Source organism: Erpetoichthys calabaricus, chromosome 17 (assembly GCF_900747795.2).
Source record: "Erpetoichthys calabaricus chromosome 17, fErpCal1.3, whole genome shotgun sequence".
Taxonomy (NCBI): domain Eukaryota; kingdom Metazoa; phylum Chordata; class Cladistia; order Polypteriformes; family Polypteridae; genus Erpetoichthys; species Erpetoichthys calabaricus.
The window spans coordinates 18,398,350-18,417,296 of NC_041410.2; the positions used below are offsets into that span (position 1 = coordinate 18,398,350).

Here is an 18,947-nt window from a genome sequence, read left to right on the forward strand (position 1 = left end):
ATCTCGTTCTTTCGGTCACTACCCATAGCTCATGACCATAGGTGAGGGTAGGAACATAGATCGACTGGTAAACTGAGAGCTTCGCCTTGCGGCTCAGCTCCTTTTTCACCATGGCAGACCGATGCAGAGCCCGCATTACTGCAGACGCCGCACCGATCCGCCTGTCGATCTCACGCTCCATTCTTCCCTCACTCGTGAACAAGACCCCAAGATACTTGAACTCCTCCACTTGGGGCAGGATCTCGCTACCAACCCTGAGAGGGCACTCCACCCTTTTCCGGCTGAGGACCATGATCTCGGATTTGGAGGTGCTGATTCCCATCCCAGCCGCTTCACACTCGGCTGCGAACTGATCCAGAGAGAGCTGAAGATCACGGCCTGATGAAGCAAACAGGACATCATCATCTGCAAAAAGCAGTGACCCAATCCTGAGCCCACCAAACCGGACCCCCTCAACGCCCTGGCTGCGCCTAGAAATTCTGTCCATAAAAGTTATGAACAAAATCAGTGACAAAGGGCAGCCCTGGAGGAGTCCAACTCTCACTGGAAACGGGTTCGACTTACTGCCAGCAATGCGGACCAGGCTCTGGCAACGATCGTACAGGGACCGAACAGCCCTTATCAGGGGGGCCAGTACCCCATACTCTCGGAGTACCCCCCACAGGATTCCCCGAGGGACACGGTCGAATGCCTTTTCCAAGTCCACAAAACACATGTAGACTGGTTGGGCAAACTCCCATGCACCCTCCAGGACCCTGCTAAGGGTGTAGAGCTGGTCCACTGTTCCACGACCAGGACGAAAACCCACACTGTTCCCCCTGAATCCGAGGCTCGACTACCCGACGGACCCTCCTCTCCAGGACCCCTGAATAGACTTTTCCAGGGAGGCTGAGGAGTGTGATCCCTCTGTAGTTGGAACACACCCTCCGGTCCACTTTCTTAAAGAGGGGGACCACCACCCCGGTCTGCCAATCCAGAGGCACTGTCCCTGATGTCCATGCGATGTTGCAGAGGCGTGTCAACCAAGACAGTCCTACAACATCCAGAGCCTTGAGGAACTCCGGGCGTATCTCATCCACCCCCGGGGCCCTGCCACCAAGGAGTTTTTTGACCACTTCGGTGACCTCAGTCCCAGAGATGGGGGAGCCCACCTCTGAGTCCCCAGGCTCTGCTTCCTCATTGGAAGGCATGTTAGTGGGATTGAGGAGGTCTTCGAAGTACTCCCCCCCACCAAACCACAACGTCCCGAGTTGAGGTCAGCAGCGCACCATCCTCACCATATACAGTGTTGACACTGCACTGCTTCCCCTTCCTGAGACACCGTCCGAAAGTCGTTCTCCATGGCCTCCCCAAACTCCTCCCATGCCCGAGTTTTTGCCTCAGCAACCACCAAAGCCGCATTCCGCTTGGCCTGCCGGTACCTATTAGCTGCCTCCAGAGTCCCACAGGACAAAAGGGACCGGTAGGACTCCTTCTTCAGCTTGACGGCATCCCTCACCGCCGGTGTCCACCAATGGGTTCGGGGATTGCCGCCACGACAGGCACCGACCACCTTACGGCCACAGCTCCGGTCAGCCGCCTCAACAATAGAGGCACAGAACATGGCCCATTCGGACTCAATGTCCCCCACCTCCCTCGGGATGTGGTCAAAGTTCTGCCAGAGGTGGGAGTTGAAGCTACTTCTGACAGGGGGCTCTGCCAGACGTTCCCAGCAGACCCTCACAACACGTTTGGGCCTACCAGGCCTGACCGGCATCCTCCCCCACCATCGAAGCCAACTCACCACCAGGTGGTGATCAGTTGACAGCTCCGCCCCTCTCTTCACCCGAGTGTCCAAGACATGTGGCCGCAAGTCAGACGACACGACCACAAAGTCGATCATCGAACTGAGGCCTAGGGTGTCCTGGTGCCAAGTGCACATATGAACACCCCTATGCTTGAACATGGTGTTCGTTATGGACAATCCGTGACGAGCACAGAAGTCCAATAACAAAACACCGCTCGGGTTCACGCCCTTCCAGGTCTCACTGTCATTGCCCATGTGAGCATTGAAGTCTCCCAGCAGAACGAGGGAGTCCCCAGAAGGTATGCCCTCTAGCACCCCCTCCAGGGATTCCAAAAAGGGTGGGTACTCCAGACTGCTGTTCGGCGCATACGCACAAACAACAGTTAGGACCCGTCCCCCCTAAATTTTCTCTGAACAAGGCTAATATTTTTGGTCAGTATGCGATTAATAATCCCTGATTGAATTATTGATTCATTCCGTTTGCTGTATATGGCTATAATTGTCATAAGATTTTAGTATTATTCTAAATGCACACTGTAATCTTCAATTCCTTGTAAATGTATTCAGATGTGAAGGTTTTCAAATATTGATAGATTACGAATCGTAAACACCTTCTGCCATTGTTTTGAGACAAACTGACTTGTCAGCAAATATGTTGCTGGTACATCAGTCAAACAATGAAATCGGCTACTTGAAAAAATATAGAGACACCCCACATCTTAATATTTGGCAGAAACACTTGCTACAATAATAGTTTTAAACCTCTAAGTGTATATTAGCTTGTGATATTTGTCCATTTCTCTTTGCAAGGTTCTAGGACAGCGATGCGAACATTTTAAAATCTTTCCACAGATTCATAGGGCTAAGTTTGGGATGTCAACTGGATCACTGCAGATTTTCCTTTTTTTAAACTTCTGAGCCAGGCCAATGTTGTATTAGCCCTGTATTTGAGACCACTGTTACACAGAAATTAGTTTTTATTTTCAGTTATGGTTCCCTATTACTTTTTATTTCTTTCACCCCTCTTTAATGAAGAGTTTGCATTTCTTGGGGCATTGGCAGTGTTCGGCTTGAATCACATATAATGATTTGAATTTTGGCCAAAACCTGAATCTTGGTCTTGTTTAACCTCAAGACTATCTACCATCAATTTCTAAAAAAGATAGATATAAATTTGAATTGGGACTATAAAAATACTTGTAGCATCCTTGTTGGTCATAAAAAATAAAATTCAAAAAGAGTTTTCGGGCAAAAATGTTCTGCTATGATAAGATGAAAAAATATTCTGTAGGCAAGATATTTAATTAAGGATATCCAGGGTGCCCCTAAATGGTGAATAAAAAAATATGTATACGTATAGAGATAACTGGCAAACGCTTATGCTAAAAGGGTTTATTTTTCAATATTATTCTCTCAATAGTTATAGATTACATTTAAACTATAAGGCATTCAGTGCCTTTGCCCATCAGATGACTGATCTGTTTAATTGACAAAGCTTAGTCCATGGGTGTCCAACTCCGGTCCTGGAGGGCTGCAGTGGCTGCAGGTTTTCTTTCATTTCATCTTCTTCATTAGTTTCCTGTTTTTGCTGCTAATTAAACTTCTTTTGCCTTAGTTTTAATTAACTTGACTCAGGCCCCTTAGTTGTCTTTTTCCTTAATTAACAGCCAAACAATAAAGAGGCACAAAACAAGCCGCCACATGACCAGCTCACCTGTGCCCATCACACTGTATCTGAAAATGAAGAAAGGTGAAGGTCTCTCAGGTCACCAAAACATATTGACGGTGTTCTTAGGAAAAACAGAAAACAGTTTTGGAAATGTCTGTTTGTCTGCTGTGTCAAAATGAGAGCAACAACAAGCCATGGAATTAAATAACGAGTTTAATTAACAGCAAGAATCAGAAATTGGCTGGACTTTGAAATCCCAGTTTAGCTGGTCATCTGTTGGCTCCTTTCACATCTCATTTCTGTTTGGCTATAATTTAATGAAGAAAAGAAAAAGACTGACTCCTTAAAAACAAGGCTATTAAAATGAAGGGAAAAGAAGTTAATTACTGTAGTAGTGAAAACAGGTCACCGATTAGGAAAAGGGTTAGAATGAAAACCTGCAGCCACTGCGGCCCTCCAGGACTGGAGTTTAACACCCCTGACTTAGTCCAAACAATGTCATCCCCAAAACTTTTGATTTTGAAGACTGCAAACACTGATTTTTCCAAACGTCCATCATTTGTAAATTATTCACCATGGAGACCACTGCATTTCTCAGGAAAAACTAAACCAGATCATCAAATGTTGTAATATGTTTTTACTTCTTGCATTAATTGTAAATTAGTAACAATTTGCATTAAATTTTGCATTATAGCCCTGCAATTTCTTAATTCAACGTTAGTAAATTTAATTAATATTTTGTGTAACGTTTTATACACAAACAATCCTTGCTGATTTGATGTTTATGTTATATACATTGTTGATTTGAAGCTTTATCATGATTCCATGAGACTTCAGTTCAGACACCATTATGGAGGTGGAGAAGAGATAAACTAAATCCAAACAGTTTACCATACAGTATATTAAAATGACAAGCCAAAAGACAGGGAGGTGGTGGTGTGAAGTTTTGTGAGAACTACAGCAGTTCAATTCTGGGCTGAGCATGCATCATAGGTATGAAACACATATTCTTCCTCTGTATAGTTCGTCTGGGAAAATTCAGTTTTCCCTAAATACCAAGCTGTCAGGTGTTCTGATACAAATGTCTACATGTCTTGCAATGGACTGCCTTCCCATCTAGAGAGTGTGTTCTTGACACATGCTCAAAGCTGACACCCTGTGACTGGAGAATGGCTAGTATGATATACAGATGACCAAATAAAAAAAACACAAACTGAGAAAGGAAAACACAAACATAATGGAAGTTGGAGTCACACGAGTAATAAAGATAATACTCTTTTAGTCGATGCAATTTTTACACACCCAGGGCCCTTGATTTGGAGTACAGTAATCCCTCGCTATATCGCGCTTCGCCTTTTGCGGCTTCACTCTATCGCGGATTTTATATGTAAGCATATTTAAATATATATCACGGATTTTTTGCTGGTTCGCGGATTTCTGCGGACAATGGGTCTTTATTATTTCTGGTACATGCTTCATCAGTTGGTTTGCCCAGTTGATTTCATACAAGAGACGCTATTGGCAGATGGCTGAGAAGCTACCCAACCACAGCGCGTATTATGTATTAAATAAAACTCCTCAAATATATTGTGAGCACGGGGGCTGTTCGCACCCCTAGAGGACATGGCCGCTCCTCAAAAAACGCTGAAAGATTACCTTCACACTGCTCCCTTCTTTGCTGGGCTTACATGTGGCTGCTTTGCAAGCGATATGCTTCCCGCATGGTGCTTCGCATACTTAAAAGATCAAACAGCACGTATTGATTTTTGATTGTTTGCTTTGCTTTCTTCTCTCTCTCTCGCTCGCTCTGAGGGAGGGGGTGTGAGCAGAGGGGCTGTTCCCATACTGGCCTAGAGGATACGGACGCTCCTCCAAAAAATGCTTTCTCCCTTCCTCGCAGCTACTTTGTCCGGCGGTGCTTCACATACTTAAAAGCCAAGCAGCCCTATTGATTTTTGACTGCTTTTTTCTCTCTCTCTCTGACACGCACTCCTTTGAAGAGGAAGATATGTTTGCATTCTTTTAATGGTGAGACGGAACTGTCATCTCTGTCTTGTCATGGAGCACAGTTTAAACTTTTGAAAAAGAGACAAATGTTTGTTTGCAGTGTTTGAATAAAGTTCATCTCTCTCTACAACCTCCTGTGTTTCTGTGCAAATCTGTGATCCAAGCATGACAATATAAAAATAACCATATAAACAAACATATGGTTTCTACTTCGCAGATTTTCACCTTTCGCAGGGGGGTCTGGAACGCAACCCCCGCGATGGAGGAGGGATTACTGTATACGTACCACTGGAAGAGCTGGATGCTCTTCATATGCAGTTGCCTGCGCACTTCCTCTTCGGCTTGAATGACTTGGATGCTGAAAAAAAGTAAAGTACAGATTTTTTTTATATATATATATATATATATTATATATATATTGATTGATTCAATGCAAATGACCTATACTATAGAGAAGGGCAACATACAAGAGAAAAAAAATTAAATTAAGCTGATAATGCACAAAAGGAAATTCAAACTAATTTCTCATCTTTAAATTTATGTTTTAATATAGTATTATTTTCTTTTAAGAGTTTTAAAAAGAAAGTATCTTTTTACAAACAAATTATTTTATTTGCAACATATATACATTGATGTACAGTACATTAAGGTCACTTTTGCAAATCAACAGCCAATTTAATAATATTAATACTTGCTTATAAAGTCCCATTAGGAATACCTTTCTGGATCCTCGGTTACATTATGTTACAAACTTGGCCACCCAAGTCTCCCAGAGAACCATTTTCTGATACTCAAGGAAAAACTGAGATCAGCTATACTTCAAGATTCAGATTCATTAAAACTTTGACCAGTGAGGATAACAGGACATACTTACTGTGATGGAGGTACGCCTCTCGCTTATGTTTCCAGATGTCTGAAGACTCCGACTTAGTTCACTCGCAAGGCAAGACTGGATGTCACAAAAGTGCTCATTTGGAGAGTGTGGGGGTGGAGGGGACAACTGATTATGAGTGTTGCTCATTGCTGTTTCCTCTCCTGTGATGATCTCCCAGCTCTTTATCATGATTAATAAAAAAAAAAAAAAAACAGGTTTCAAATTTTTTTATCATTCTAATGAAAATGCGTACACATCTATTTGTAATGTACATTAATGATGAAAATGTAACTATAAATGCTCCATGTGTAATTCCATCATTGAATCCTTCTGTAAATTTTGTAATTTCCAATTTGTGTTTACATGTAAACTGTAAGGCAGCTGGTTCAGTTTCTGTCTCTGCCTCAAGTCACTCATGCTGCTTGTGCTCTAACTAGAAAATCTCCAAACAGCTGTTACACATCCTGATCTTATGGGCCACTCTGATGGTGCAATCTTATAACTTTTAGATGTAAAGTTGTTTTTTTCCCCTAAGTTGATCATATCTTCTTGCTAAAAATAAAGATGCATTTTATGACCATAAAAAAATCTGCAAGTGCCCACTGCACAGTCCAATATAACATCTGTGGTGTGCAGATGCTTCCATTCAAATTTCCAATTCCACCATAGCTTTCAGGGACAGACGGAGACTCTTCATAGAACTCGGAATAGTTCTGAGACATCAGATTTAGGTTTAATGACATTGGCCACATATACAAAGAGCAGAGCATCTGTACTGTTGCCAAAGCCCGATTTACAGTATGCACCAATGTATGCATCTTGATATTTATTTCAAAATAACTCAAGTATCTGGAAGAGGATGAGAGTCTCGGAGTTATTCACCACTAAGTGAAGAACAGTCTAGCATAACAACATCACATAGATAAAGACAGAAAACTTGTATCAGTTTTTCATAAATGTATGCTTTAGTCATTAACCCTAATCCTCGACATTCTGCCACGTCCACAGCACCCGCCTAGTGCTCTTTATCAAGTCAGCAGGAGGAGTAGCAACACCTACATCAGGAGAGTCTCTTCTGTCATGACTCTCAGTGTCTTCTGAGATTTGCCTTCGTGTCGTAAACGCGTGCTGTGCTTCAAGGTGGATAGTCCGTCTATGTTCCACCTCTGCTTGACTGTCTCTAAAAATTAATGAAACACAAACAAGACCTTAGGTGGGATATTAAATGAAAACTATGATATTCCAATCCAATAAGGGTTTAAAAGAAACTAACTTTTTACAAATGAATTATTCTATTTGCAACATATATACATGAAAATACAGTACATTAAGGTCATTTTCTGAATCCACTTTTACCAGTGCTGAGAAAGAGAAGGGGAATAAGAGCCTCTCTTGATTAAACAGGTCAAAAATGAGTGACATGCACACACACAAACACGAATGACTGTAAAGCAGAATTTATTTCAAGCCATATAAAATCAGTCATTTTTTTTCTATATTTGAGACATGTGAACCAACTGAATAAAGTAACATTTTTCTAAACTTGGAATTTGTCTCATTAGATGGAGTCAAACTAATGCAGGACATAGAAGATACATTTAATAAAGGATGCTCTGCCAAGGACACAAAATCAGATTTTATTACAAATTGCAGGAAGGGATTGAGAAGGAGTGGATAGAAACGGGAACGTGAATTACTGATAATTATTGATATTTGTAAGTCTGATTAAGGAAGCCACTAAAAAAGAATTAGTGCATGAACATACACTACTTTCTTGATTGCTGGTTTAATCTAAGAAAACATGTACTAGGAACATTATGACAAATAAAAGTGACAAAGATGAATAGTAAAATAGCAGCTGGTCAAAACTGTGCAAAGAGTAATTGTATAAGCGAGTACTAGAGGAGGACATGAAAACAGGAGTATCAAAGATAGTCAATGCTCCATTCTGATAAAAGCCACATTTCAATAAGGATTAGTAAAATGTTAAACAAGTTATTACATTATTCTCTGGGATGGATAAAAGGAAAGTTGAAATTGTGCAATTAATTTGGATCCATTTTGAACCATTCTGCTGTTTTGATAAATGTCAAAGACATTCACAGACACACCTTACAGGGTGGAAACTACTTGTGAAGAAATTAACCAAATGCAGTATGGAAGGGTATTTGAATGGCGTCTCCAAAAGGTTACCAGATGAGATGTGTTTTCTCCGCCATCATTTAGTTTCAGGGGTGTACAAAGTGGATGCTGGGGGGACATACTGTAGTTGCTCATTTCTGTTGCAACCCAACTGCTTAATGAAAAGTCAAATATCGCTGATGAAGCGTGTATTGCTAAAGCAACATTTTTATGCTTCATTTTAGCTGTATTACTTGCAATTTAATTTAGCCCTAAACAGAGGCGATTCACTGGTTTTTAACTGCTCCTAATTAGCAGTGCGATGTAAACAACAAAGGAACCAGCAGTCATCCATCTAACTTGTTTCTATTTACACCTGTGTGTATTGCTTGTTAACTATTTGGTTTAACAAAATATTTGAAAGAAAACTCAACATAAAAAAGTAAAAGACTGAGAATTCCTCTTCCACTTCAGGCTACAAATCATTTGGATGATATCCTTGGAATGCAAAAAATCTATGATATAAGAATGACCTGAAATGACAGACTAAAAACACTAATAAGACATTAAATTAAATAAGATCCGTTACTGGCAAGGATCGGTTTCTAACTAAGCAATCAGGGTCAACTTTACCAACCCCTAATGTAGTAGACGAGTGGTAGTTCACATTATACTGACGCAGCATAACATTTTAAAGTCCAATTCAGTGTTGAAGTGGCATTGTGCAGTACTGGACACAAAATAAGAACCAGTCCTGGATGGGGCACAAATTAATTGCATGGTCTACTCACATACACATTTACACTCACAAAATCTGGAAATCGTCAGTTCATCTAATCAGATTTCACACGGTGAACAATGGGTACGAGATTCAAGGTTTACTTTAAAAATTGTTATTTAGTTGTTTACTATTTTGGGTGGCACGGTGGTACAGTGCGCTGCTGCCTCACAGTTAGGAGACCAGGGTTCAGTTCCCAGGTCCTCCCTGCGTGGAGTTTGCATGTTCTCCCCGTGTCTGCATGGGTTTCCTCCCACAGTCCAAAGACATGCAGGTTAGGTGCATTGGTGATTCTAAATTGTCCCTAGTGTGTGCGTACTGTATGTGTGCCCTGCGGTGGGCTGGCGCCTTGCCCGGGATTTGTTTCCTGCCTTGCGCCCTGTGTTGGCTGGGATTGGCTCCAGCCCCGTGACCCTGTAGTTAGGATATAGCGGGTTGGATAATGAATGACTGTTTACTATTTTAATTTGGTATATTTATGCAGCAACTGAAAAACATACACTTCAGCGAATATTCCAGAATTTCCAATAACTAAAGCAATTCTCTAAAATTGATTAAAGAGCCTAAAAAGAATTTCACAATGGGAGTGCATTAAGGTGCTCGTTTCATCAGGTAGAGTACTGCTGTGAGTGACATCTAACCCAGTCATCATTGGACAGCCACCAGTATACTGGCCAGGAAAAAGGAACCAAAAAAAAAACCAGTTCCAGACACTATATGAATAAACACACAAATGTTTCATGCAGAAAAGACAGCCTAAATTGTATTTTTATAATAAAGACTTTCCAAGATACTACTTAATGTTTCATTACTTACTTATCAATCCTTGCAATTTCCACACAACATTCTACTTATAGATTTGCCCAAATGCATGTCAGGTAAAGATCAAGTGGCACAATTAGTCCTGCAAAGAGTTCAACTCGCTCTAAATTTAGCCAAAATTGATCAAACGTCCTGGGATCACTCAGATCAAAAACATACTGAAATGTGGGTCTCTGCCACTGCGTGGTCCGAGTCTCATGGTTGACATAGTAGGTTCTGCCCAAGTTATCCTGTCTTTCTTCCCAGCCTGCAGGGAGTGCAGGAAGTAGATGACGTCTTCCAGTTGTGTCTTGCAGATCTAAGATTTCCCAGCCAGACTACAAATAATAAAGTGTAATTAAAAATCATTAGCTCTCAATGTATTTTTCAGTTTGTAAGCTTTTTAGGAACATTTGACAAAAGTTTTTAAAATGAAAAAGGTTTTAAGGAAATATCTACATTAATATTCCATTCTCAAGCCAGCTTAATCTAATTCAGTATTCAACAAAATAAAGCAGCAATAGATGTTGGATCCCCTACTTCTGGAAGCAAACTGGATGATGGAAATATAAGAACCCAGGACTTTTTCTAAAATATAAAACCAAATTCTAAAAATTGCCTCAAGTAAGCATTAGGCGCTTTTACAACATGCAACTGATTAGTACAGAGTGCCAGGGCAAAAAAAATATTCTTTTTCAATTCCCCAAGTCACTCACATCCCTTTCAATAAAGAATAAAATTACAGATGGTTTTAGATTAAAAACTGTGATTCAAAGTGGAAAGCTTTTGTGGCACCACCCAAAATTCCTGGGCATAAATGCCACCAGACTGTGAAGATATACAAAAAAGGCCTTTATAAAATAGATACACAACAGTAAAGAGACCACAAGGGAAACGCACAGAAAACAATGGTACTGCTTATAACAGAGCATTTTTATTAGCCTTCACATGGCCTGCTAAACCATTTTCCCAAACATTAAACAGTACGGTCATATCCCCTCACCCTCACTCCCTGGGATAAACCAGACTTCTTAGTATCAAGTGCTGCATTTTTGTTTTTTTGCTACTGGCGTCCACTTACAAGTTTTCAGGCTAAAACTGTCCATTTAGAACTGTCATTAACAGCACTTCAGCAGTGAAGGAACTCCTTAAAACTAGCGCCTGCCTGATACGGGGCTTTTAGACCAATAACCGTACAGATTGTCAGATTACTGATACGTCTTGTACAAGTTTTGCTGGTATATTTAAGTATTTGTTTTCCTAGGAAAAAAATTGATGAAATGACCTCCATTAAGTGTGTGAGGTTTTCAAATGATTGTGTTTCAAATTAACAGTTATACAGGAGAAATAATAATTAATTCTTTGCATTTCTATAGCGCTTTTCTCCCTACTCAAAGTACTCAGCAATTGCAGGTTAAGGGCCTTGCTCAAGGGCCCAACAGAGCAGAGTCCCTTTTGGCATTTTACGGGATTCGAACCTTCCAATTGTCAGTGCAGATCCCTAGTGAGTAATGACCATTACACACTTTAACATCCGTTACAAAAACTGTAATGGCTTTTAGAAGACCCTACACTAAAAATATGTGGCATGCACTTTAACTTGAACTTCATCAGTACATTTGCTTAAGCCACTTTCACTCTTTCTGTAATGAGGAGAAACCATTTGTTTACACACAAGACAAGCTAAGACTTGATATTTTTAGTCCATCAGTTTTAGATTTTAGTGAAGGAACCCGTGTATTTGAAAAAATTGTCAGATTATTATCTTACATTTGTAAAATTAATAAACTGCTTGATGTATCAGAAAGAAATGTTTTTAATAATTAAAATATTGAAAAACAGAAAATCAAACAGTAAACTGCAAGGTTTGGCAAAAATGTTCTTTTTTTTTTTTAATTAAAACAATAAAAAATGAAAGTTGTTCATAAATGAATATGATGAAATGTAACAAAATGTATAAAAATCCCTTTTAGAAAGTATAATATTACCTATTGAAACAAATAGGAGTTGTAATCCAGAGTTAGAATAAATTTACTGGGAATGAACTCCATGTAAATATGAACAGCTTGCCTACATTGTCAAATCTACTAAATTCAATTCAGAGTTGCAAAGGCCTGTAGACAATCCAAAGTCACCGAGTGCAAGGTAGGAAAGAGCCCCGGACAGAGCACCAAGTCCAACGCAGGGTCCACTCACTCCCAAATGAAATCTATTGTAAGTTGGCGCTATATAGCGCCCGACCCGGCACAGACTTACGCAGAGGCATGTGTAAAATAAACCGTCTTTTTATTTTTCTTCAGCTGGAGGGCACGTCTTCCCCGTAATCCCTCCAGCCACAACACAGTCCCACAAGCACTAATACAACACAAAACAACTCTTTTCACTCCACCTTGGCACCACCACTCCTTGCAGGCAACCTTGTCCTCTTCCTCCCGATTCTGGCTCCCGAGTGGTGGATGTTGGCCCTTTTTATAGCCCACCCGGAAGTGCTCCAGGTGCTTGATCACCTGCGGCTAATTGCACTTCCGGGTGGGGCTGCAGAGATGTCCAGGTGGGTTCCTGGCTCCATGCAGCAACCCCCTGGCGGCCACCCCAGCTCCCCAGAGGGTTGTGGAGAACTCCATCTCTCAGGAAACCCTGCGGGAAACTGAGGCACCATCGTCAGCCAGGGAGGCTGCCACCAAGGGTCCCGGAGGAGGTAGTGAGATTTCCATAGCTGCTCCCCCGGAACATATACAGAAGGGGTGTCATAGGACCCGGCCGCCTGTCACACTGTTCAGCCTATCCATCTATGTCCAGTATGCTGCTGCTGGAGTATGAATTTCCCCTTGGGATTAATAAAGTATCTATCTATCTAACCTGCATGTCTTTGAGGATATGGAGGAACACTGGAGAACCCAAAAGAAAATCTATGAAGACACCATGCAGACTCCACATGGCCCACAGGATCTGTGAGGCAGTATCACCAACCACTACAGTACCTTATTTACTAAGCTTAGCTCCGTTTAAAAGCTAGAGTGTGCCACTTGTTACTTTTGCAGTTGTCCGCCTGCATAAACTTTAATAACCTACAGACACAAAGGCAGGGAAGTCACATAACTGCTTTGACAGCTTTTCTCACAGTTTATACAAGGCCGGGAAAGAACACGTAATTTGCGGAGTACAACTGTCACACTACAAGGTTTTTCCAACGATATTCAGCCACAAACTTCATTTCCATAGTCATAGCGAGTCAGGGGCACTACGGTCTCATGACCCGCGGTTGTGTACTTCACCATGTAGTCTGCGACTCGCCTCACAACCAATAGGTCGTATTTTGTCTTAAGTCACAGGGTGGGATCTGTGTGCACAAGTGCTGACAACCAATGAGCACATATAATAATTCATGCAGTGCAGCCACAAGTAAACAATGGAAGCGCACTGTTTGGACCTCACAAACAGAAGACAGACTTGTCTGTCTGATGTCTTATTTTACGTACCATGACAGAATGTAAAAAGAAATATAAAGGGCAGAAATGGAAGGCTGAACTTGCCATACATGGAAAGAATTTGTAAACACCGGTGCACTCAGGCAGAAATGTATTGGCTGTTAGAAAAAGGAGCAAGCTTGAAATCACCTTTCACCTTTGGAATGGTGAAACTGTACTGCAAAGTTGTCATTCAGTTATGTAGTTTGCCTTCCCTTGCATCTGTTTAGGGCTGCAATGATTAGTCGACGTAATCGACAACGTCGACTAGAAAAATTGTCGATGTGTATTTTTTATTGTCGACGCGTCATAAACAGAACCTTCAACAGGGGCTCGCTATAGTCACAAAGAACCACGTTGGCTTTTGTAACTGCAATGCACTACATGAACGTCTGGGGGCAGTATTGTTTGCTATTGTTTGTCAAGACTGCACACAGTCCTACCAACGAAGAAGAACATCTGATGAGAAGAAGAATGTAGAGGAAAATAAACGTGGTTACAATGGCAAGTCGCATAGAGCAGGGGTTCCCAAACTTTTCAGCTCACGACCCCCAAAATAACCGTGCCAATGACTCGTGACCCCCACTATCCTCGGAAGTGGTTAAAATATACAAATGTTGCGCGCAACGGTGCACATGCGCCAATAGGCCTATCCAAACACGAGAATGACAACACGAAAGAACACAATGGTCTAACAACCATATAATTTTTTTAATAGTAATTTACTCATTTGTTTAATTTCAACAAAATATCTTATCCAAACAAGAGCATGATAACAAAAAAGAACATAACGCTCTAACAACCATATAACTTTTTTCATCCAGCTCAGAAAACATATCAATCCTTCCTATTTCAACTCGCTCAGTCCAGCGTTCAAGTTTTCTCTTGAATGCGTGGATTTTATCATTTAGCGAAATTATGTGTGTGTTCTCACCTTGAAATGACATATTAAGTCCATTCAGTTTTTCAAATATGCAAGCCAAATACGCTAGCCTTGTTAACCAGTCAAGATCAGTGAGGTGATCAGCGAGCTGGGACCCATGCTCCATCAGAAATAAGCGCACTTCGTCCCGCAGCTCAAACAGGCGGCAGAGCACATTCCCTCGCGAAAGCCACCTGACTTCTGTATGGAAAAGCAAGCACTCATGCTCCGATCACAGTTCGTTACAGAGAGTGGCAAACAGTCTGATATTGAGAGGATGCGCTTTTATATTGTTGACCATTTTTATCGAAGTCTCAAGAACACGTTTAAGTTCTGGGTCAAGTGTTTTGCTCGCAAGAGCTTCTCTGTGTATACAGTGATCCCTCGCTATATCGCGCTTCGCCTTTCGCGGCTTCACTCCATCGCGGATTTTATATGTAAGCATATTTAAATATATATCGCGGATTTTTCGCTGCTTCGCGGGTTTCTGCGGACAATGGGTCTTTTAATTTCTGGTACATGCTTCCTCAGTTGGTTTGCCCAGTTGATTTCATACAAGGGACGCTATTGGCAGATGGCTGAGAAGCTATCCAGCTTACTTTCTCTCTCTCTCTCTCTCTTGCGCTGACGTAGGGGGTGTGAGCAGGGGGGCTGTGTGCAGCTGCTTCCTGAAGGACATGCTGCACGGAGCTTCGCATACTTAAAAGCTCAAAGGGCACGTATTGATTTTTGACTTTGTTTTTCTGTGGCTCTCTCTCTGTCTCTTCCTGCTCCTGTTAGAGGGGGTGTGAGCTGCCGCCTTCAACAGCTTTGTACCGGCGGTGCTTCGCATACTTAAAAGCCAAAAGCCCTATTGATTTTTTTTTGACTGCTTGCTTTGCACTCCTTTGAAAAGGAAGATATGTTTGCATTCTTTTAATTGTGAGACAGAACTGTCATCTCTGTCTTGTCATGGAGCACAGTTTAAACTTTTGAAAAAGAGACAAATGTTTGTTTGCAGTGTTTGAATAACGTTCCTGTCTCTCTACAACCTCCTGTGTTTCTGCGCAAATCTGTGACCCAAGCATGACATTCTAAAAATAACCATATAAACATATGGTTTCTACTTCGCGGATTTTCCTATTTCGCGGGTGGCTCTGGAACGCAACCCCCGCGATGGAGGAGGGATTACTGTATTACAATGCGTGAATTTTACGTGAGGCGCCACTTGTAAGACTCTTGCTTTAAGACCTTTCTTTTTCCCCAGCATCGCTCCAGCACCGTCTGTACACACACCGACGCACTCGCTCCAAGAGAGTCTGATGGCTTTTTAATTTGCATGTTTTTTTTAATTGTAACTATTAACTACTTATTTTTATCTTTTGTTAGTTATGGATAAAATGTTATTTCTAAAAAATTTAATTAATTTCTAAAAAGTTTTTAAAAAGTATTTGATTTCTTGGAAATCATCTCGCGACCCCCCCCCCCCCAATGTCTCACGACCCCCCAGAGGGTCGCGACCCCCACTTTGGGAACCACTGGCATAGAGGAAGGGGAAGGAGATGGAAAAAAATGGAGACAGAAACTTTCTAAAGTGTGGAAGCACTTCACCGAAAAAGAAAAAAACGTTGAATGCAGATTATGCAAAGCAGAGCTTTCTTTTCACGGCAGCAGCACCACCGCGATACATGAACATCAGAAACGCAAGCATCCTGGAGCTGTGATGCTGCCGTCTCTTGAGAGCGAAGTTTTAGCGAGTAAAGTTAGTGTCACGTGTTAACGTTGATGTTTGTACTATAATGTGTATATCAAAGTTTCGACAATGATAGTTAACCCTTAAACTGCCACATACTTGGGGGTTAATGCACCACTGGACGCCAAATACTTTTTAGCTGGACCTTTTAAGTAAACGTCACAATTCACAAAGAAAATGTGAAATTTTAATGGAACACGTATTTTTTTTTCATGCAAAGAGCATCACAATTACTGCAACACTGATCATTTTACACACTGCAAACGAGCTGGAAAAACTATTTAAAAAAAAAAAAAACCACTGCAATAATCGATTATTATATGTTCGAGGTGCAACTGAAGCCATTGATGACATTCAGTAAATCACTGAGCCAACTTCGCTTGAACAGGCTGCACGCAAACACACACCGGTAAACGCTGATAACTGCAGGCTCGTCTAGTGCAGCGGCTGAATCCCAGAGACAGTGGGGCTGCAGTTCTGCCGGGGCTGGCAGTGGTTGTGAGCTGGCTGCTCAACGAATATACGGCACTGACTGATCAGCTCCGGCGTGCTGGCAAATTGGTCTGTGAAGCAAATATAGCGTTTGTGGGGTTCAATGACTGTATGTCGTCGAATATACTTGCCCCCTGCATGCTGGCAAAATATTCTCTTACCACTGCTATGCGGATGACAGTCAACTCATTCTCTCCTTTCCACCAGATGACCAGCAGGTCTCAACCCGCATCTCAAACTGCCTTACTGATATCTCCTCTTGGATGACTTCCCACCACCTCAAGTTGAATCCCAGCAAGACTGAACTCTTGTATATCAGAGGCAACTCATCTCCGAATCTTGACCTTGCAATCTCTCTTGACAACTCGGTTATCGTCCCCTCAAAAACAGCAAGAAGTCTTGGTGTCACTCTAGACGAAGAATTGTCTTTCTCTCCACACATCAGCAACCTCTCCAGGTCCTGCAGATATCTCCTTTACAACATTAGGAGAATCCGCCCCTTTCTCACTACAGAGGCTACTCAGCTTCTCGTCCAGACCTTGGTCATCTCTAAGCTGGACTACTGCAACTCTCTGCTGTCTGGACTTTCACTAAAGGCAACACGACCACTTCAACTGATCCAGAATGCAGCTGCAAGACTCGTTTTTGATATTCCCAAATTCTCGCACACTACACCTCTGCTGCGGAACCTGCACTGGCTCCCTGTGGCTGCCCGCATCAGGTTCAAAACCCTAACACTTGCCTTTAAGGCCAAAACTGGAGCTGCACCACCTTACATATCAGCACTGGTCAAGCAGCGTGTCACTTCTCGCTGTCTCAGAACATCAAGCACTGCATGTCTCGAACCACCCTTACTTAAAAGAAGAGGACGACATGCATCAAGACTCTTTGCAGTGTTGGCTCCTCAGTGGTGGAACGAACTTCCTCTTGCTGTACGAACAGCGGAGACCCTCACTGTCTTCAAACGTCGCCTGAAGACACACTTCTTTCAACAGCACTTGGACTAAAGTCCCCATACTCTTTTTTCTACCTTTTTTTTTCAAAAAAAAAAAATAAATAAAATTTTTGTACTAACTTACTATTTTCTTCTAGCAGGGTTTTGTATACAACTTGATCAGCGGTAACTTGTTTAATGACAGTAGATTTAATCCTAGCCTTAAAGACTGAAGAACAGTCGTAGACTACTAAGCACTGTTGTAAGTCGCTCTGGATAAGAGCGTCTGCTAAATGATGTAAATGTAAATGTAAATGCAAATTGCACTGAGACACGACTATAGCCGGCTGCGGAGTTCAATGAATGTATGTCGCCGAATGTTTGTCACCGCATATACTCGGCTTCGGTGTGCTTCCAAATTGGACTGGAAACCGACTCTAGCCGGTTGTTGCGTTCAACAAATGTACTTTTCCGAATATACTCGGCTCAGGTGTGCTGGCAAATTGTGGTGGTAAACTGTGGTTTGAGGGTTAAGTGAACATAATTTCAGTTATGTTTTCTAACGTGATTGGCGCTATAGTAAACAAGTGAATAGGAGTGGCTGAGCCGTCCTAGTTTTTTTTTTCTTCTTTTTTCGTATAATATTTGAGATCATATGAATAGTAAACCATCTCTAACTAATGTTGGGTAACTTGTGTTTTGGAGTATATCAGTAATTAGCTTGTTACATATTTTAGTCCGTTATATTTTATTTTGGTATAATATAGTACATGATGTGATAAACTACAACACTTTTCCTTCAGAGTGTGATGATTGAAACATCTTTCTCTGTCTGCAAAATCATTCTTGTGTATTCCTGTTACCTCTACTCCCTCTGAGCGTCTTTTCTCAGCAGCTGGGAACATTGTCTCAAAGAAGAGAGCCAGCCTCACACCAGAGCAGGTCGAAATGCTCACGCTCCTGCACTGCAATCAGGAATATATGAACTGATTCTTTTATAAACTGTACATTAATTGTTTAATTTTATTTGAATTGAAGCTTTATTTAAACGTTTGGACTTTAAGACATACCAGTGGCCATTTTTGGTTATGTTAAATGCACTTTTTTTGTTTAAAGACTATTTGCACTTTAGTTTGTATTGTTTAATGTATTTCTTTTTTATAGTGATGGTCACACTAATATAAAACATCTGATTATTTTCAAATTCATATGTTTCACTAGTTATTATTTTAATTTGATTATTATTAATTTTAATCATGTTAATGCAGAGACATCAGGGTGACATTCACAGGTGGACAGACGTGAGCAGATGAGGTAAGAGATGCACAGGAGCCCAGAACAGGATGTGCAACCACAGGTCGCAG

At 41.5% G+C, this 18,947-nt stretch overlaps 1 protein-coding gene across 2 annotated transcripts in view; it reads right to left on the reverse strand.

Moving 5' to 3' along the window:
• Positions 1–18,947, reverse strand: part of nedd4a (NEDD4 E3 ubiquitin protein ligase a) — a 142,131-nt gene that overhangs the window by 26,485 nt on the left and 96,699 nt on the right. For both annotated transcript variants that reach the window (XM_051920480.1, XM_051920478.1), the window contains 4 exons: positions 10,217–10,374; positions 7,396–7,516; positions 6,337–6,516; positions 5,749–5,820 (listed from right to left, as the gene is read on the reverse strand). In XM_051920480.1, coding sequence (XP_051776440.1) covers positions 5,749–5,820; positions 6,337–6,516; positions 7,396–7,516; positions 10,217–10,374 — 531 coding nt within the window. The remainder of the gene's footprint in view (positions 1–5,748; positions 5,821–6,336; positions 6,517–7,395; positions 7,517–10,216; positions 10,375–18,947) is intronic.